Source organism: Dryobates pubescens, chromosome 11 (genome assembly GCF_014839835.1).
Source record: "Dryobates pubescens isolate bDryPub1 chromosome 11, bDryPub1.pri, whole genome shotgun sequence".
In the NCBI taxonomy this organism is placed as follows: domain Eukaryota; kingdom Metazoa; phylum Chordata; class Aves; order Piciformes; family Picidae; genus Dryobates; species Dryobates pubescens.
The window spans coordinates 2655720-2676984 of NC_071622.1; the positions used below are offsets into that span (position 1 = coordinate 2655720).

Consider the following 21265-nt stretch of genomic DNA (forward strand, 5'->3'; position numbering starts at 1 on the left):
TTTCCAGCAAGAGAGATTGGCCATTGGGATGTGCTGCCCAGGGAGGTGGTGGGGTCCCCACCCCTGGAGGTGTTTAGGAAGAGCCTGGCTGAGACACTTGGAGCCATGGTTGAGTTGCTTAGATGGTGCTGGGTGATAGGCTGGATCGATGATCTCTGAGGTCTGTCCCAACCTGGTCAATTCTGTGCCCTGTGCTCTGTGTTCTCCGGCAGAAGAAGGCTGCAGCGATGCAAGGCACGATATTAGTTGGGAATTAGGCTGCATTGAGTCATTTGTATTCAGAGATTTCAGTTTCTTATCTTTTAGCAGCAGCTTTGACAAACAATTTCAGCATCTCCTCCATCCGAGTCATTAATATAATTTAGTGTGGGCTCGGAGCTGCGGCGCTCCCCTGGAAGCCTCATTAGTGCCACTGGGAATTGCAGGGAGGGGACTGGTGGAAATTACAAAGTGCAGATGAAGCTTGGTGCTCAGATAAAGGTAATTTACTGCAGACTGAAGAGAAACCTGGACAGAATTCTGGCTGCTGGGGGTTTTTTTCCCCTCCCCTCTCCACATTATTTGCTAATCAATCCGGGCTTCTCCTTTGCCAGGCGGATGGTTAATTGGGTTTGAGCTCCAGCTGCAACTGTCTGCACACCCCCCTACAACCTCCACCTGAGCACAGGGGTGCCACTGGGATGGGAAAATCCTCTTTTTTGTTTGGTGGGCTCACAGACAGAGAGCATCCTGTAAATTGCATCTTTGCTGCCAGCACATTTTACAAGGTTTCGGAGCAGCAAAAAGTTATTTGGGTCCTGTGTCGTCCCACTGCAGACAGAACTCCCTCCATTTGTCAAGCAGGTGACACCCAAAGCGTGTCCCAGAGCAGTTATTGTCTGTGTAATGAGGTTTTCATGGTCATTACACAGTGATGGAAGGCAGAGGAGCACAGGATGATGTGGGAGGAGGGGCTTGAGAAGCTGGAACAGGAGGCAGAGTGGAGAGGAGGGCAAATGGCATCCTGGCCTGTATCAGGAACAGTGTGGTCAGCAGGAGCAGGGAGGTCATTGTGCCCTGTGCTCAGCACTGCTTAGGCCACACCTGGAGTCCTGTGTCCAGTTCTGGGCTCCTCAGGTTAGGAAGGAGGTTGAGATGCTGGAAGGTGTCCAGAGAAGGGCAAGAAAGCTGGGGAGGGGTCTGGAGCACAGCCCTGGGAGGAGAGGCTGAGGGAGCTGGGGTTGCTTAGCCTGGAGAAGAGGAGGCTCAGGGGAGATCTTCTTGCTCTCTACAACTACCTCAACGGGGGTTGTAGTCAGGCAGAGGTTGGTCTCTTCTTCCAGGCAACCAGTACCAGAACAAGAAGACACAGTCTCAGGCTGTGCCAGGGGAGGTTTAGGCTGGAGGTTAGGAGGAAGTCTTACACAGAGACAGTGATTGCCCATTGGAATGGGCTGCCCCAGGAGGTGGTGGGGTTGCCATCACTGGGGGTGTTGAGGACGAGGCTTGACAGGATGCTTGGTTGCATGGTTTAGTTGATTAGGTGGTGTTGGATGATAGGTTGGACATGATGATCTTGAAGGTCTCTTCCAACCTGGTCTATTCTATTCTATTCTATTCTATTCTATTCTATTCTATTCTATTCTATTCTATTCTATTCTATTCTATTCTATCCTATCCTATCCTATCCTATCCTATCCTATTCTATTCTATAAAGATTCACAGAGTGGTTAATGTTGGAAGGGACCTTCAAGATCATCTAGTTGCAGCCCGCCCTGCCATGGGAAGGGACACCTCCTGCTGGACCAGGTTGCTCGAGGCCTCATCCAGCCTGGTCTTGAGCATCTCCAGGCAAGGGGCATCCAGAACCTCCCTGGGCAGCCTGTCTCAGTGTCTCACCACCCTCACTGGAAAGAATGTCATCCTAATCTCCAGTCTAAAACAGAACCATAGAATCAATAAGGTTGGAAAAGACCTCAGAGATCATCAAGTCCAACATATAACCTAATGCCTAACACCTCCTGATGACTAAACCATGGCTCCAAGTGCCACATCCAAGCTGTGTTTGAACACCTCCCGGGATGGGGACTCCACCACCTCTCTGTAGCAAGATATCTTTGGTCAGTTTTCTCTTCCAATTCCATGTTCAGTTCTCACTGTGGTAGTGAGGCTGCAGCTGAAGGAGGACATTTTCCCCTACCTCCTTTGGTCAAGACCCCAAATCAGTGGGTTTCACTGATAGTCCTTGTGATTGCATGCCCTAATTTAATCTGAATTCAAGATAAGGAGGATCCAGTTCCTGCCCCTACCCCATTCTCCAGCCTCAGTGCACTAATTTCTCCTTCTCAGCTTCTTATCCCCTCCAGGAGAATTGTCACAGTTCCTTTCTGGAGACAATCATAGAATCATGGAATTGTCAGGCTTGGAAGGGACCTCAAGGCTCAGCCAGTCCCAACCCCCTGCCATGGCCAGGGACACCTCACACTGCAGCAGGTTGCTCACAGCCACCTCCAGCCTGGCTGCAAACACCTCCAGGCAGGAGGCTTCCACCACCTCCCTGGGCAGCCTGTGCCAGGCTCTCACCACCCTCATGGGGAACAACTTCTTCCTCACATCCAATCTCAATCTCCCCATTTCTAGTTTTGCTCCATCCCCCCCAGTCCTATCCCTCCCTGACACCCTCAAAAGTCCCTCCCCAGCTTTCTTGGAGCCCCCTGCAGATCCTGAAAGGCCACAATGAGGTCTCCTGGGAGCCTTCTCTTCCCCAGACTGAACAGCCCCAACTCCCTCAGTCTGTCCTCATAGCAGAGGAGCTCCAGCTGATGCTGTAAGCTCCATCTGATGCTTCAAGCTATTACTGCAAAGCTTCACCCTGGCCTCCAATGAAATTTTATTTGACATTTAGTTAAAATCCATTCTTTTGCTCCAGCTGAACTTTTTTGCTTAGTCCCTTGATGAACACTCCAAGCAGAATTTATTGTCATTGTCTTAAAGGTCAGAAGGTTTTGGTTGTGGCTTGGTTGTTGTTTTTCAGCCCTGGCTTTGTAAAGGCAACTGTTTCTGAGGGCTAAGAGAAGGCAGTGAGCTGAGAGAGCCATCAAACCATTTCTCCCCAGGATCAGATGGATTTCAGAGGAGCTCTGTGAGAAAACAAGGACCTGGTCTAACGAAGGTGTCCCTGCACATGGCAGGGTGATTGGGACTAGACGATCTCTAAGATCAACAAGGTTGACCAAATGAGGTTCAGCAAGGAGAAGAGCAGAGTCCTGCAGCTGGGGAGGAAGAATAACCTGCAGCAGGACAGGCTGGGAGGGGATCTGCTGGAGAGAGCCCTGTGGAGAGGCACCTGGCAGTGCTGGTGGATCACAACTTATCCATGGGACACCAATGTGCCCTGGGGGCCAAGGAGGCCAAGGGCATCCTGGGGGGCTCTGAGAAGAGTGTGTCCAGCAGAGCCAGGGAGGTTCTCCTCCCCCTCTGCTCTGCCCTGCTGAGACCTCATCTTGAGTGCTGTGTTCAGTTCTGGGCTCCCCAGCTCAGGAGGGACAGGGATCTGCTGGAGAGGCTCCAGGGGAGGCTACCAGGATGCTTAGGGGACTGCAGCACTGCCTGGGGAGGAGAGGCTGAGGGGCCTGGGGCTCTTTAGTCTGGAGAAGAGAAGACTGAGAGGGGATTTAATCAATGTCTCTCAATAGCTGAGGGCTGGGGGTCAGGAGGGAGGGGACAGGCTCTGCTCACTTGCTCCCTGGGACAGGACAAGGAGCAATGGATGGAAGCTGCAGCACAGGAGGCTCCACCTCAACACAAGGAGGAGTCACAGACCCTCTGTGAAGGTCCCAGAGTACTGGCACAGGCTGCCCAGAGAGGTTGTGGAGTCTCCTTCTGTGGAGCCTTTCCAGCCCCATCTGGATGTGTTCCTGTGTGAGCTGAGCTGGATTGTATGGTCCTGCTCTGGCAGGGGGGTTGGGCTGGATGATCTCTTCGGGTGCCTCCCATCCCCTGACATCCTGTGAGCCTGTGAAGGTCTCTTCCAACCCAAACCCTTCTATGACTCTATGAAAATCTATTACTGCTGGAGAGTCCCTGAGTAATCAGTGCAAGAGCAGTCTTGCATGAAGCAGCCAGGATTTCCACACCCAGTATCTCTGATTCAGGGAGGAACCAAGCTGGTGAAGGGGGTGGAGAACAGGTCTTCTGAGGAGCAGCTGAGAGGACTGGGGTTGTTTAGTCTTCAGAGAAGGGGGCTGAGAGGAAACCTCTTTGCTCTTCACAGCTCCCTATAAGGAGGTTAGGGGAAGTTGGTCTCTGCTGCCAAGAAACAAGAGACAGGGTGAGAGGAAGTGGCCTCAAGTTGTCCCAGGGGAGGTTCAGGTTGGGTATCAGGAATAATATCTTCACAGCAAGAACTCTCAGGCCCTGGAACAGACTGCCCAGGGAGGTGGTGGAGTCTCCATCCCTGAAGGTATTTAAAAGCCACATGGATGTGGTGCTGAGGGACATGGTGTAGTGGCAGTGCTTCAGCAGAAGCAGTGAGCTCAAGCTGAGCAGTTGGATGTGATGATCTCAAAGGTCCTCTTCCAAGCAAATTAGCAGAGAGATGGCTCTAATGGCCCAAAAGTTTTCCTTTGAAGGTGTTAAGAGGAATTAAAAGCATAGATGGAGGTATCAAACAGAAGCCATGCTTTTAGAGGCCATTTTCTATGCATTCTTTCATATATAATTTAATTTACCCAATAACACCCTCCTAACAAACTCTGCTCTATCATGGAGTAATGGTTCAATGGGAGTCAGAGGAAATTAAATCCATTTTGTGAGGTGTTAATGCTTTTAACTTCCACTCCTGCTTCTAGAGTGCCTGGTGAGGCCTTGATTATTTCCTCATTTTGCTTTTAATTGGAATTGTTTGAGAAATGACTGCAGCCTGTGAAAACCAGCTGAAAAATGCTCCTGTATTTGTCATAGCATCACCAAGCTGCTGAGCTTGGAAGAGACCTTTGAGATCAAGTCCAGCTGCTCTCCTGGAGCTCACAGTCCCACCACTACTACTCACCCACTGTCACTAAACCATAGCATCATAGACTTGCTAAGGTTGGAAGGGACACTACAGCAGGTTGCTCACAGCCACATCCAGCCTGGCTGCAAACACCTCCAGGCAGGAGGCTTCCACCACCTCCCTGGGCAACCTGTGCCAGGCTCTCACCACCCTCATGGGGAACAATTTCCTCCTGACATCCAGTCTCAGTCTCCCCATTTCTAGTTTTGTTCCATCCCCCCCAGTCCTATCACTCCCTGACACCCTCATAAGTCCCTCCCCAGCTTTCTTGGAGCCCCCTTCAGATACTGGATAGCCTCCTCAAAGCCTTCTCCAGACTGAAGAACCTAGGGTTGTTGATTGATGGCCCACTGAACAATGCAGCCAAGTTCAAGGAGAAGCAGGTTAGTCTCCCTTCAGAGCAGAAAGTGAGCAGAGAAGAGCTCAGAAGAGGGAAGGTCATTTTGGTACAGCAAATCTTATAGCAGATATCTCTCCAATGAAATTGTTTAGAATTATCTTTGATTTTCCTTTTCACACCCAGTAGTGATTTATTTGACTTGCCACTGGAATGTGCTGTCCAGGGAGGTGGTGGAGTTACCATCCCTTGAGATCTTCCAGAATGGCCTTGGATGAGGCACTTAGTGCCATGGTCTGGTTGATTGGATAGGGGTGGGTGATAAGTTGGACTGGATAATCTTGGAGGTGTCTTCCAACCTGGTTGATTCAATGATTCTATGGCTCTATGATTCAATGGTTCTATGGTTCTAGGGTTTTATGATTCAATGTTTCAATGGTTCTATGATTCAATGGTTCAATGGTTCTATGATTCAATGGTTCTATGGTTCAATGATTCAATGGTTCTATGACTCAATGGTTCAATGGTTCTATGATTCAATGATTCAATGGTTCTATGACTCAATGGTTCTATGATTCAATGGTTCAATGATTCAATGGTTCTATGACTCAATGGTTCAATGATTCAATGGTTCTATGACTCAATGGTTCATTGGTTCTATGATTCAATGATTCAATGGTTCTATGACTCAATGGTTCAATGATTCAATGGTTCTATGATTCAATGATTCAATGGTTCTATGACTCAATGGTTCAATGATTCAATGGTTCTATGATTCAATGATTCAATGGTTCTATGACTCAATGGTTCAATGGTTCTATGATTCAATGATTCAATGGTTCTATGACTCAATGGTTCAATGATTCAATGGTTCTATGATTCAATGATTCAATGGTTCTATGACTCAATGGTTCAATGGTTCTATGATTCAATGACTCAATGGTTCTATGACTCAATGGTTCTATGATTCAATGGTTCTATGATTCAATGATTCAATGGTTCTATGACTCAATGGTTCAATGGTTCTATGATTCAATGATTCAATGGTTCAATGATTCAATGGTTCAATGATTCAATGGTTCTATGATTCAATGGTTCTATGACTCAATGGTTCAATGATTCAATGGTTCTATGATTCAATGGTTCTATGATTCAATGATTCAATGGTTCTATGACTCAATGGTTCTATGATTCAATGGTTCTATGGTTCTATGACTCAATGGTTCTATGATTCAATGGTTCAATGGTTCTATGACTCAATGGTTCAATGATTCAATGGTTCTATGGTTCTATGACTCAATGATTCTATGGTTCAATGATTCTATGGTTCTATGACTCAATGGTTCAATGATTCAATGATTCAATGGTTCTATGACTCAATGGTTCTATGATTCAATGATTCAGTGGTTCTATGACTCAATGGTTCTGTGAGTCTATGATTCAGTGATTCAATGGTTCTATGATTTACATTGTTCTACCTTTCTGCTGGAAACCTGTAAGCAGATGTTGAAGGCATAGGCGAAAACCACCACACCGTCACGCTTCCCAGGCCTAAGGATGCCAAGCCCGCCCCTGCCGGGACGCTGAGGAGAGGTGCAAGGTGAGGGGCAGCTGTACTCACCAGAGGGGGAGATGTGTCTCCAGGAAATGGAGGGCTCTGGCTTGCCCGTGGCCAGGCACACCAGCGTGACGTTGCTGCCTTCGTTCACCACGATGTCGCTCGAGATGCGAAATATCTTCGGGGAAACTGCAATGAGATGAGGAGAAGGTTGGGATGGGAAGGGCTTGCCTCAGAGAAGCAGTCATGGAGCTGTGGAATCACACAGGCTGCAAGAGAACTTTGGGATCGTCAAGCCCAACCCTTAACCCGGCGCTGCCAGCTCACCACTGAACCGTGGCCCTCAGCACCACATCTCCATGGCTTTGAGACCCTGCCAGGGATGGGGACTGCACCACTGCCCTGGGCAGCCTGGGCCAAGCCTTGAGTATCGTCAAAGGGACAAAATTGTTCCTCATGGCCAACCTAAAACTCTCATGGAGCAACTTGAGGCCATTTTCTCCTGTTCTGTTGCTTGTTCTGCAGCAGAGACCAACTTCCACCTGTCTCCAACCTCCTTACAGGGAGCTGTAGAGAGCAATGAGGTCTCCCCTCAGCCTCCTCCAGACTGAACAACCCAAATTCCCTCAGCTGCTCCTCACCAGACCTGTTCTCCAGACCCTTCAGCAGCATCGTTGCCCTTCTCTGGTCCAGCTCCAGAATCTCAATGTCCTTCTTGGACTGAGAAGCCCAAAACTGAACCCAGGAATCAGGCTGTGGCCTCACCAGTGCAGTAATGACCCTTCCTTGGTCTTCTCCATGCCCTGAAAAGGGCTGCTGCTACTACTGCTGTCCTCTATCCCTCCACCCCAGCTCAAGTTCAACATCAGTATCAACAGTCAGGCATTGGAACTCAGGAAAGCTGAGGTTCCACCTCAACACAAGGAGGAACTTCTTTAGTCTAAAGCTCACAGAGCCCTGGAGCAGGCTGCCCAGAGAGGTTGTGGAGTCTCCTTCTCTGGAGCCTTTCAGGGCCCATTTGGATGTGTTCCTGTGTGAGCTGAGCTGGATTGTATGGTCCTGCTGTGGCAGGGGGGTTGGACTGGATGCTCTCTTTGGGTGCCTTCCAGCCCCTGACACCCTGTGAGCCTGTGGTGGAGTCCCCATCCCTGGAAGTGTTCAAAAACCCTGTGGCCACGGCACTTTGGGAAATGCTTCTATGGCCATGGCGGTGTTGGGCTGATGGATGGAGTCAATGATCTTGGAGGTCTTTTCCAACCCCAGGAATGCTCTGATTCTATGATCATTAACATTTCAGCCTGGCTCTGAAGCCAGCCCTGGAAACAGTTCTTACTGATGCGTGTGAGGCATGAAAAAATAAATCTACTTGCTGAGGACAGCTGGTGAGGGATCCTTCCACCTGAGCTGCAGGAAGCCATCTGGGAGCAGGATGTGATGAATAATGGGGCACACACAGCAGCTTTATTCACTCTCCTGTATTTTACAAAGCAGCTCCCTAAATCTGAGCTACTTATTTCTTTATCCTTCAAGAAGTGAAATGTACTTCCAGAAAAGTCCAGCCAAGGAATCAAATCAACTCAAAACACTTCTCACAAGTAAATAGATACAACTGACTGAGGCAATATCTCCCTGGAACTGTGTGGAAATCCCTTCCAGGTTAAGAAAATTTTATGGTGTAATATTTCCAACAGCATTAAGCTTTTTCCTTTGAGGGCCTGCACCTCTGGAGGTGGAAAACAGAGATGTTTGCTGGTCTCCTGGCACTATGGAAGCATCCCCCCCCGAGGGATTTCTCACACTGACACCTCACCATGCTCTTTATCCAGGGGATTTTGATTCAACTGAGCACAGAGGAGGTGGATGGACCCTGCTCTGCCCCCGTGGTAGTAGCTGGGTGAGCAGTACAAACTAAAGCAAACTAAAGGTTGCTGAGGACCTGTCCCTGGAGACATTTAAGAACAGACTTGATGTGGCCCTGGGCAGGCTGATCTGGTTGGAGCTGTCCCTGCTCACTGCAGGGGGTTTGGAGGTGATGGCCCTTGAGGGTCCTTTCCAACCTGATGCAAGCTGTGAGCTTGTGAAGCTTGAGATGTCTCCTGGCATTCAGACTGTGCCAGGGTAGGGTTTAGGCTTAGCCCAGATTCTTCCCTGCATCCACCACCAGAAAATGGGTGGGTGGAATAACAGAATGGTTTAAGATGGAAGGGAGCTCAAAGATCAGGTACTGGAAGGCTGCTCTAAGGTCTCTCCAGAGCCTTCTGTTCTCCAGGCTGAACAACCCCAACTCTCTCAGCCCATAGGGGAGGTGCTCCAGCCCCATGATCATCTTTGTGGCCTCCCCTGGACCCTCTCCAACAGACCCATGTCCTTCTTGGTGTTCAGTAGAATGATTTAATTGGAACCACTGATGAAAACAGATAGGGAATGCAGCACCATCCATTTCCCTGGGGAGAATGAGCTCCTGGCAGGCTCTGTTGCTGGTCCTTCGGCTCAGTGGCAGGAGGATCCATCAGAGCAGCAGCATCGTATAAATAATTGCAATCAAATCTGCCCCAATACAAATTACCTAAGAAGAGACACTGACAGCCCTGCCACAGGCAGAGGTCTCAAGCTGAAGTAACAAGATTTCACCCAGTTCACCCAGATGAGCACTATTTCTCTTCCAGGACAAAGATCAACAAGATCTAAGCTTTTCTCAGCCGCTTAATGCAGCTATTGTCTTCATGCTCCTCTGCCCTTCCTCATAAGCCTTTATTCCCTGTTTCCCACTCATCTCCTTGCCAGGTATCCTCACAAAAAGCAGCTTTTTAAATCCCAGGTCTCCTCACAAGAAGCAGCTTTTTTAATCCCAGTTATCAGGCTCCCAGCCCTGGATTTTCTGCCTGCAGCTCTAACTCCTTCCCTCTCTTCCTCCAGACAGATTTAGACTGGAGTCTGGGAAGAAATTCTTTGCAGTGAGGGTGGGGAGACACTGGAACAGGTTGCCCAGGGAGGCTGTGGATGCTCCCTCCCTGGAGGTGTTCAAGGACACGTTGAATGAGGCCTTGAGCAACCTGGTTCAGTGGGAGGTTGTTTAGTCTGGAGAAGACTGAAGGGAGGCTTGACTGTTCTCTACAACTCCCTATAAGGAAGCTGGATCCAAGTGGGGGTAGTCCTAACTCATCTGAATGTGTTCCTGTGTGACCTTCTCTAGGTGACTCTGCTTTGGCAGAGGGCTTGTGCTCAATGATCTCCAGAGGTCCCTTCCAACACCTACCATCCTATGATGGTAGGAGAAGTGTGTAGGAGACTCAGGGGAGACCTTCTTGCTCTCTACAACTACTTGAAGGGAGGTTGTAGCCAGGTGGGGGTTGGGCTCTTCTCCCAGGCAAGCAGCACCAGAGCAAGAGGACACAGTCTCAAGCTGTGCCAGGGGAGGTTCAGGCTGGAGGTGAGGAGAAAGTTCTTCCCAGCAAGAGAGATTGGCCATTGGAATGTGCTGCCCAGGGAGGTGGTGGAGTCCCCATCCCTGGAGGTGTTCAAAAAGGGATTGGATGTGGCACTTGGAGCCATGGTTTAGTTAGTCCAGGAGGTGTTGGGTGACAGCTTGGACTTGATGATCTCTGAGGCCTTTTCCCACCTTATTGATTCCATGATTCTATGATTGGATGGGTTTTGGTATGCTGCTATTTTTTTCCTCCCTGCTATTTACTGACTGATAGGAATCATTAAACTGAGATGAGTAGAATCTGTGGAATTCATTAATTATGACTCACATTTATTAGTTGTGAATGGAATTTAGCAATTATGACTGGAGTTTGCTAATGATGACTGGAATCTATGCATGCACAAGCACAGTGGAATGTTAATGTTTAATCAGAACAGGGAAAAAAAAGTGTTTGTTTTGGGTTTGTTCTTCTTCTGATCCCTCTAAAGACTCTGATCTAGGAGCAAATTTAGCTTGTAAGATCTGCTGTGCTGAGCTTTGAGTGCAGATTAAATCTGCTCTTCCTTCCAACAGCTACAGGCTTCCACCCATCCCACAGGGCAGCTCTGAAGGTCAGGAGGAAAAGTAAAGAGAGCAGCAAATAAACATTTATGCAGGGTATGGATTAAAGAAACTCAAAAGGAACAAGAGAACAAGGAAGGATGAAATATGAAATAAACCCCCAAGCAAAAGCACTTTGGGGGTCATTGGATCTTTTGTGGTGGTGGTGGGTGTTAAAATGGTTGGAAATGGCTAATTCCCTGCCTAGGACAAGGCTCATAGGGTATAGAAATTAAATAGAGGAGGTGATCAAAACTCATCTTCTGCTTCATTTGGTTTTGTCAAACTGCCCTTCTGTGGGAGAAGTAGGATGAGGGGACAGGGTGAGGAAAAGTCTTTGGGGTGCTGGTGGAGGAGAAGGTGGACGTGAGCCAGCAATGGGCACTTGCAGCCCAGAAGGCCAATGTCATCCTGGGCTGCATGAGAAGAAGTGTGGCCAGCAGGTAGGGAGAGAGTATTTGGAGCTTCTGTGAGTTGTCTGTCCTGCCCAGAGTGCATCCTGGCTTGTATTAGAAACACTGTGGCCAGCAGCAACAGGGAAGTGATCATCCCCCCTGTAATCAGCGCTGGTTAGCACCTTGAGTCCTGTGTTGAGTTCTGGGCCCCACACTACAAGAGGGACACTGAGGTGCTTGGACCACGTCCAGAGAAGGGCAAGGAGGCTCATGAAAGGCCTGCAGCACATGGGAGCTGGGATTGTCCAGTCTGGAGAAGAGGAGGCTGAGGGGAGACCTCACTGCTCTCTACAACTACCTGAAGTTGGAGGGAGGAGGAGGCAGCCTCTCCTCTTTGGTGGCAAGCAACAGCAGTAGAGGAAATGCTTTCAAGCTGCACCAGAGCAGGTTCAGGATGGATATTAGGAAATATTTCTTCACAGAGAGGTTTCTCACAGATCAGAATGGTCAGCACAGGGCAGTGCTGGAGTCACCATCCCTGGGGGTGTTCAAGCAGCATGGACCTGGTGCTTGGGAACTCAGTTTAGTGTTGCCCCTTCAGTGCTGGGTTAGAGGTTCTCTTCTTCCCAGACAGAGAGATTGGCCATTGGGATGTGCTGCCCAGGGAGGTGGTGGAGTCACCATCCCTGGAAGTGTTTAGGAAGAGCCTGGCTGAGGCACTTGGTGCCATGGTTGAGTTGCTTAAATGGCATTGGGTGAGAGGTTGGACTTGATGATCTCTGAGGTCTTTTCGGGTTAATTCTATTCTATTCTATTCTATTCTATTCTATTCTATTCTATTCTATTCTATTCTATTCTATTCTATTCTATTCCATTCCATTCCATTCCATTCCATTCCATTCCATTCCATTCCATCCCATCCCATCCCATCCCATCCCATCCCATCCCATCCCACTCCATTCTATTCTATTCTATTCTATTCTATTCTATTCTATTCTATTCTATTCTATTCTATTCTATTCTATTCTATTCTATTCTATTCTATTCTATTCTATTCTATTCCATTCCATTCCATTCCATTCCATTCCATTCCATTCCATTCCATTCCATTCTCACACATCAGAATGGTCAGCCCAGGGCAGTGGTGGAGTCACCATCCCTGGGGGGTGCTCAAGCAGCACGGACCTGGCGCTTAGGCACTCAGTTTATTGTTGCCCCTTCAGTGCTGGGTGGGAGGTTGGACTGGATGATCTTTGAGGTCTCTTCCAACTGGATATATTCTGTGATTCTCTACAAGGCTTCTGTAAATCACCCAATAAGAGGAAAACTTCATCATTTTCCATGATTTCCTATCTCAAATTCTTCACTGAGAGCAGGTCCTGGCGCTCTGCTTTAATAAGTCATTTATCAACATTATGGGATTGGGGGGGGAGGGGGGGGAGGAAAAACAAACCAAACCAAAGCAGGGAATGAGCTCAATAAAAACAAAGGTGTTTACTGAGTTGGTTTGCAGAGTTTTGTTTAAATATTTACCAAAGCTTGCATCCACCTCAGCCTGAAGCACATAAATCACCTTTATTGGACGTGCACAGCAGCCGAGTGCGGCATGAGGGACGCAGCGGGGTGTTGATGGTCCCCTGGGCTGGTCATAATCAGAGGGAAAGCAATTTGTTGCTGTTTCCAAAAGCAATTAAAACAAACAGCATGAGAATGGAGTTCAGGCAAGGCCTAAGAGCGAGCTGCTGCAGAACCCGGTGTGCAGTCGTCACGGAACCAGAGAGCCATGGAGCTGTCCGGGTTGGAAAAGACCTTTCAGGTCATCACAGAATCACCAAGGTTGGAAGAGACCTCAAAGATCATCAAGTCCAACCTGTCACCACAGACCTCATGACTAAACCATGGCACCAAGTGCCACAGCCAATCCCCTCTTGAACATCTCCAGGGATGGGGACTCCACCACCTCCCTGGGCAGCACATCCCAATGGCAAACAACTCTCTCAGTGAAGAACTTTCTCCTCACCTCAAGCCTAAACTTCCCCTGGTGAGACTGTGTCAAACTCAACCAACAACCCAGCACTGCCAGGTCACCACTAGGTTATGTTCCTCAGCATCACATTTACACAGTTTTGAAACACCTCCTGGGATGGGGACTCCACCACTCCCCTGGACACCTGGGCCAGTGAAGAATTTTCTTGTAATGTATGACCTAAACCCCCTCTGATGTAACCTGAGGTTGCTTCCTCTTGCTCTATCACTTGTTCCTTGGGGGAAGACACCAACTTCCACCTCACTCCAACCTCCTTTCAGGAAGTTGCAGAGAGCCAGAAGGTCTCCCCTCAGCCTCCTCTTCTCCAGGCTGATCACCCCCAGTTCCCTCACCTGCTCCGCATCAGACCTGTTTCCAGACCCTTCAGCAGCTTTGTTGCCCTTCTCGGGACCTGCTCCAACACCTCAATGTCCTTGGAGTTAAGGGCCCAGAACTGAACCCAGGATTTGAGGTGCAGCCTCAAGAGTGCTGAGCACAGAGGGTACAATCACTGTCTGGGTCCTACTGGTCATGCTGTTGCTTCACTAGGAAGATCTGCAGATGGTCACACTGTCCAGTTCTGGGCTCCCTAGTTCAAGAGAGATGAAGGCTGAGTGGAGGCTACAAAGATGCTGAAGGGCCTGGAGTAGCTCTGTGAGGAGGAAAGGCTGAGAGCCCTGGGGCTGGAGAGCCTGCAGAAGAGCAGCCCCAGAGGGGAGCTGAGCAATGCTCAGCAAGAGATAAAGGACCTGTGGGGGGCAACAGGATGGGGCCTGACTCTGCTCAGTGGTGCCCAGGGACAGGACAAGGGGCAATGGGCACAAACTGGAACCCAGGAGGTTCCACCTGAAGAGGAAGAGAAACTTTGTCATGAGGGTCCCAGAGCCCTGGAGCAGGCTGCCCAGAGAGGTTGTGGAGTCTCCTTGTGTGGAGAGCTTCCAGCCCCAGCTGGGCATTGTGCTGCTGGGCAAGCTGCTGTGGGTGCTCCTGCTTTAGCAGGGGGTTGGAGTGGATGATCTCCAGAGGTCCCTTCCAACTCCTACACCTGAGAGCTTGTGATTCTGTGTGATTTCACCAGGGTGTTGCCCTCAGCTCCATGCCTGAGCCCCAAAAGGCTGGGATGGCAAGGGGAGAGACCTTCATGACCTTAGTTACCAGCTGCAGATAGGACAAAGATGAGGTGAAACGTGGATTTCTCTCTGCAGACAGAGTCATCTCCTCCTTTCCTTCCCTAATATGCAGACTGATTTCATTAGCTTGTAGGCTGTCTACAAACCACTACCACGACATACCAAGGAGATCCTTGCTCCTCTCTTTTATGGCTTGGACATAATAATTAGTTTTTATGACAAATACAGGGAATAATTAAAATGTGCTCACGAGGGTGATTACAGCCACTGATGAACTCCATTCCCCACTAATTGAGAAGCTGGATGACTTCTCACTTTGCAACCATCACATCTCCCAGCAGCTGGGAGGAAACTTCCCTGTGACAAATGGCTCTGCTCTCCAAGAGTGTCCTGACATTCCAGTAGGTGGCTTTCCATGAAGAATTCACACAGAAGCACAGAGTCACCAAGGTTGGAAGGAGACCTCAAAGATCATCGAGTCCAACCTGTCACCCCAGACCTCATGACTAAACCATGGCACCAAGTGCCACATCCAATTCCCTCTTGAACACCACCAGGGATGGGGACTCCACCACCTCCCTGGGCAGCACATCCCAGGGTGGCTAACAACTCTCTCAGTTAAGAACTTCCTCCTCACCTCGAGCCTAAACCTCCCCTGGCACAGCTTGAGACTGTGTCCTCTTGTTCTGGTACTGCCTACATGGGAGAAGAGACCAACCCCCACCTGGCTCCAACCTCCCTTCAGGGAGTTGGAGAGAGCAAGAAGGTCTCCCCTGAGCCTCCTCTTCTGCAGGCTAAGCAACCCCAGCTCCCTCAGCCTCTCCTCCCAGGGCTGTGCTCCAGACCCCTCCCCAGCTTTCTTGCCCTTCTCTGGACACCTTCCAGCATCTCAACATCTTTCCTAACCTGAGGAGCCCAGACCTGGACACAGGACTGCAGGTGTGGCCTAAGCAGTGCTGAGCACAGGGCAGAATGACTTCCCTGCTCCTGCTGGCCCCTGCTGGCTGGGGTTGCTTAGCCTGGAGACAAGGCACCAGAACAAGAGGTTGGTCTCTTCTCCCAGGCAACCAGCACCAGAACACCACCTGTGCAAGGAGAGGTTTAGCATGGAGGTGAGGAAGAAATCCTTCCCAGCAAGAGAGATTGGCCATTGGGATGTGCTGCCCAGGCAGGTGGTGGAGTCCCCATCCCTGGAGGTGTTTAGGAGGAGCCTGGCTGAGGCACTTGGTGCCATGGTTGAGTTGATCAGATGGTGCTGGGTGACAGGTTGGACTTGATGATCTTGAAGGTCTTTTCCAACCTGGTTAATTCTGCATTCTCTATGATGTTTGAAACTTCTGTGAGGGAGAAGAGGGGGGACTGCCTTCCCAGCTAGCAGGGTCCTCCATGGGCCAGCCCACCATCTGGAGAAGCCATCGGTAGGCACCACCAAAGCAAGGAGGAAGTCAGAACACTGCCAAGTGCCAGGCGCTGCGGCTGCTGCGGGGTGCATTAATTAGCAGAAACAGATGTAACTTATTTCCAGGAGATTACCCTGGCTGAGGTCCCACCCAGCAGCCAGCACTGCTAATCCAGAGCCCGTGGCTAATTAGCCAAGGAGGGCTCTGCGTGTGCTGGAGAAGTTTGCATCCCTTCCTCCCGACCCTCAGCCCAGCTCTAAGGCATCCTGTACAAGGGGAAGTAAGACCTCAGGTCTCAGGGGAGACCTTATTGCTCTCTGCAACTACCTGAATGGAGGTTGTATACAGATCCAGGGGTTGTATACAGATCCAGGGGTTGTATACAGATCCAGGGGCTGGTCCCTTCTCGCAGGCAAGCAGCACCAGAACAAGAGGACACAGTCTCAAGCTGCGCCAGGGGAGGTTTAGGCTGGAGGTGAGGAAGAAATTCTTCCCAGCAAGAGAGATTGGCCATTGGGATGTGCTGCCCAGGGAGGTGGTGGAGTCACCATCCCTGGAGGTGTTCAAGACAGGCTAGGATGTGGCACTTGGTGCCATGGTTTAGTTGTCAGGAGGTGTTGGGTGATAGGTTGGACTTGAAGATCTCTGAGATCTTTTCCAGCCTTGTTGATTCTATGATTCTATGAAAGCCACTAGTTGGATATAGAATCACAGAATGGTAGGGGCTTGGAAGGGACCCCTGAAGATCATCCACTCCAACCCCACTGCTAAAGCAGGGTCATCTAGGGTAGGTCACACAGGAACACATAGAATCAGAGAATTGTCAGGGTTGGAAGGGACCTCAAGGCTCAGCCAGTTCCAACCCCCCTGCCATGGCCAGGGACACCTCACACTGCAGCAGGTTGCTCACAGCCACCTCCAGCCTGGCTGCAAACACCTCCAGGCAGGAGGCTTCCACCACCTCCCTGGGCAGCCTGTGCCAGGCTCTCACCACCCTCCTGGGGAACAACTTCTTCCTCACATCCAATCTCAATCTCCCCATTTCTAGTTTTGCTCCATCCCCCCAGTCCTATCCCTCCCTGACACCCTCAAAAGTCCCTCCCCAGCTTTCTTGGAGCCCCCTGCAGATCCTGGAAGGCCACAATGAGGTCTCCTGGGAGCTTTCTCTCCAGCCTGCACAACCCCAACTCCCTCAGCCTGTCCTCATGGCAGAGCAGCTCCATCCCTCTGCTCCTCCTCGTGGCCCTTCTCTGGGCACCTTCCAGCACCTCCAGATCCTTCCTGTAACAACATCCTGACAACCCTTAAAAGTCCCCAGAGAAGGAGAGTCTCTGGGCAGCCTGTTTCAGGGCTCCAGCACCCTCACAACAAATAACTTTCTCCTGTTCAGCTCAGACCTCCTGGGTTCCAGTTTGTGCCCATTGCCTCTTGTGCTGTGCCTGGGCACCACTGAGCAGAGTCTGGCCCCATCCTGTTGCCCCCCACAGCTCCTTTATCTCTTGCTGAGCATTGCTTAGCTCCCCTCTGGGGCTGCTCTTCTGCAGGCTCAACAGCCCCAGGGCTCTCAGCTTTTCCCCCTCGCAGAGCTGCTCTTGTCATAAACCAACATACTCAAATGCTCCAGGAACAGACCCCCACCTTTATCACTGCTTGATAACAGCCTTCCTTTCACCAAATCCTTCAATTATTTATAGCCATCTAAACCCAGCTCCAACACCCTCTGCATCCTCAGGGCTGTGAACCACTCTGATCCCCTAACACCCCCCCACCTTAAATTGAGAGCACGGCTTGGTAGCCCTGCTGGTGTTAGCTTGATGGTTGGACTCGGTGATGTTAGACATCTTTGCCAGCCCAGACAGCTCCATAATTCTATGAATTACCACTTTTTAAACAGCTCCTTTTAAAGTTAAACCAACTGTAAACATCATAAATTGTGTTTTTTCTCCTACAATGTAATTTTATAGCCCACATAGGATCGAGCAGGGGAAATTGTGGATCGAGAGCTGTGCAATTCGTTTGTCAGCTCTGAGCAAACCTTCCTTGCTCCACTTTGCTGGGCTTTGTTTTCCCCCCTTTTTTCCCACCCCCCCCTAGAAGGCATTAGGCATTTTGTGAGGACAGATCTGCAGTTGTGGAATCAGAGTTGGGTCCTCCTAGGAAAGAGAAGGATGGAGAGATTGGAGCGAGTCCAGAAGGAGAGGAAACATGGACATTGAGTGCACCCTCAGCAGGTTTGCTGTTGACACCAAGCTGTGTGGTGCAGCTGACACCTGGAGGGAAGGGATCCATCCAGAGGGACCTGGGCAGGATGCAGAGCTGAGCCCACGACAACCTCATGAGGTTCAACAAGACCAAGGGCAAGGTCCTGGTGCTGCTTGCCTGGGAGAAGAGACCAACCCCCACCTGGCTACTGCCTCCCTGCAGGGAGTTGAAGAGAGCAAGAAGGTCTCCCCTGAGCCTCCTCTTCTGCAGGCTAAGCAACCCCAGCTCCCTCAGCCTCTCCTCCCAGGGCTGTGCTCCAGACCCCTCCCCAGCTTTCTTGCCCTTCTCTGGACACCTTCCAGCACCTCAACATCTTTCCTAAGCTGAGGAGCCCAGAACTGGACACAGGACTCCAGGTGTGGCCTCAGCAGTGCTGAGCACAGGGCACTATGACCTCCCTGCTCCTGCTGGCCACACTGCTCCTGCTGCAGGCCAGGATGCCCTTGGCCTTCTTGGCCACCTGGGCACATTGCTGGCTCCTGTTCAGCCTAGTATTGACCACTACCTCCAGGTCCCTTTCTGCCTGGCTGCTCTCAGCCACTCTGCCCCCAGCCTGTAGCACTGCCTGGGGTTGCTGTGGCCAAGGTGCAGCACCTGGCACTTGGAGATTGCCAGAAGTTCTCCCCACAGCCTTCTGTGTTCCACACTGAACAACCCTCATTCCCTGCTCCTCACCAGACCTGTTCTCCAGACCCTTCACCAGCTTTGTTGCTCTTCCCAGAGAAGCAGAATGCATGTAAAATGTTGCCTCCAGGTTTTTTGGGGGGAGGCTGGCTTTTTGGGTTGTGTTTTTGGTTTTCCTGTTGGCTAAAGTAAAATAATCAGAGGAGTCCAATCCTGAGGGAGTTGCAAAATATCCCCCCAATAGATGTGATTATTTTTTTTTTAGGGTGTAGTTAATGCAGTCCTTAAATCAGCAACAATAATCTGAAGGAGGGAAGGCCCTGTGCTGGTGTGGCCCAAACCCTCATTCAGGTGGCAATCAGTCCCCAGCTGTGTGAAAAGTGAGAAGATCTCCTTCATTTTTTTCCCCCCCTGCTTGCATTTACATGATTAGTTCCTTCACAGAGCTGTGATTGAAGAGTGTTGCCTAAAGGTCCCCACCTCCTATTAAACACACTTTGTCTTCTGCTCAGGAGAAGCCTTGGTGTGCTGCTGCTGAGATGATAAATGATGGCTAGGGGAGGAAAAATGCCTTGGTGTGGCATTTGTTTCCAACTCATGTCGACAGCGAGGAGAGCATCAGCAGTATGGGACTTTTGGAAGTGCTGGATGCATCTCCTACCCCTTCTGTATCATGGAATCAAGGAGTTGTTTGGGCTGGAAAATACAGGATCCAGAACACAGAATGAACCAGGTTGGAAAAGACCTCAGAGATCATCCAGTCCAACCTCTCACCCAACACCATCTGAGCAACTCAGCCATGGCACCAAGTGCCTCAGCCAGGCTCTTCCTAAACACCTCCAGGGATGGGGACTCCACCACCTCCCTGGGCAGCACATCCCAGTGGCCAATCTCTCTTGCTGGGAAGATTTTCTTCCTCACCTCCAGCCTAAACCTCCCCTGGCACAGCTTGAGACTGTGTCCTCTTGTTCTGCTGCTGCTTGCCTGCCTAGGAGAAGAGACCAACCCCCACCTGGCTCCAACCTCCCTTCAGGGAGTTGGAGAGAGCAAGAAGGTCTCCCCTGAGCCTCCTCTTCTGCAGGCTAAGCAACCCCAGCTCCCTCAGCCTCTCCTCCCAGGGCTGTGCCCCAGACCCCTCCCCAGCTTTCTTGCCCTTCTCTGGACACCTTCCAGCACCTCAACCTCTTTCCTAACCTGAGGAGCCCAGAACTGGACACAGGACTCCAGGTGTGGCCTGAGCAGTGCTGAGCACAGGGCACAATGACTTCCCTGCTCCTGCTGGCCACACTGCTCCTGCTGCAGGCCAGGATGCCCTTGGCCTTCTTGGCCACCTGGGCACACTGCTGGCTCCTGTTCAGCTTATTGTCACCCAATACCTCGAAGGTCATGAAGTCCAACCATCAACCCAACAGAACCATGGCCATCAAACTGTGTCCCCAAGTGCCATGTCCACACTCTTCTTGAACACCTCCAGGCATGGTGACTCCAGCACCTCCCTGGGCAGCCTGTTCCGATGCCTGACCACTCTTGCAGCAAAGAAATTGCTCCTCATGTCCAATCCAAAGCTCCCCTGGCACAATTTCAGGCCATTTCCTCTCATCCTGTTCCCTCCCATTGACAACATAACCATGATTTCTATAAGCTAATTTAGTACCTTTGGTGTTTTAATCAGAAATGCATTAGCATGTGTTATCTGCTCTCAGTCATTCAACTAAGAGTGCATTTTCATAAATACTTGACAAAAATCCAGGAACTTTATCCAAAAATGGGTTAGAACAGAAAGGGTTTGTTATTAGCAGTGATTTTCAGGGGCAGTTTCAGACTGTGATGCCAATACCTCTGGTGCTCATGGTCTGAGCGTCAGTCCACGGTCTGGGACAGGACAAGGAGCAATGGATGGAAGCTGCAGCACAGGAGGTTCCACCTCAACACAAGGAGGAACTTCTTTCCTGTGAGGATGACCAAATGAGGTTCAGCAAGGAGAAGAGCAGAGTCCTGCAGCTGGGGAGGAAGAATAAGCTGCAGCAGGACAGGCTGGGAGGGGATCTGCTGGAGAGAGCCCTGTGGAGAGGCACCTGGCAGTGCTGGTGGATCACAACTTATCCATGGGACACCAATGTGCCCTGGGGGCCAAGGAGGCCAAGGGCATCCTGGGGGGCATTGAGAAGAGTGTGTCCAGCAGAGCCAGGGAGGTTCTCCTCCCCCTCTGCTCTGCCCTGCTGAGACCTCATCTTGAGTGCTGTGTTCAGTTCTGGGCTCCCCAGCTCAGGAGGGACAGGGATCTGCTGGAGAGGCTCCAGGGGAGGCTACCAGGATGCTTAGGGGACTGCAGCACTGCCTGGGGAGGAGAGGCTGAGGGGCCTGGGGCTCTTTAGTCTGGAGAAGAGAAGACTGAGAGGGGATTTAATCAATGTCTCTCAATAGCTGAGGGCTGGGGGTCAGGAGGGAGGGGACAGGCTCTGCTCACTTGCTCC

At 50.5% G+C, this 21265-nt stretch overlaps 1 protein-coding gene across 2 annotated transcripts in view; it reads right to left on the reverse strand.

The window, feature by feature from the left end:
• Positions 1-21265, reverse strand: part of NEGR1 (neuronal growth regulator 1) — a 291886-nt gene that overhangs the window by 100636 nt on the left and 169985 nt on the right. For both annotated transcript variants that reach the window (XM_054165418.1, XM_009910800.2), the window contains exon 3: positions 6991-7116. In XM_054165418.1, the coding sequence (XP_054021393.1) occupies positions 6991-7116 (126 nt within the window). The remainder of the gene's footprint in view (positions 1-6990; positions 7117-21265) is intronic.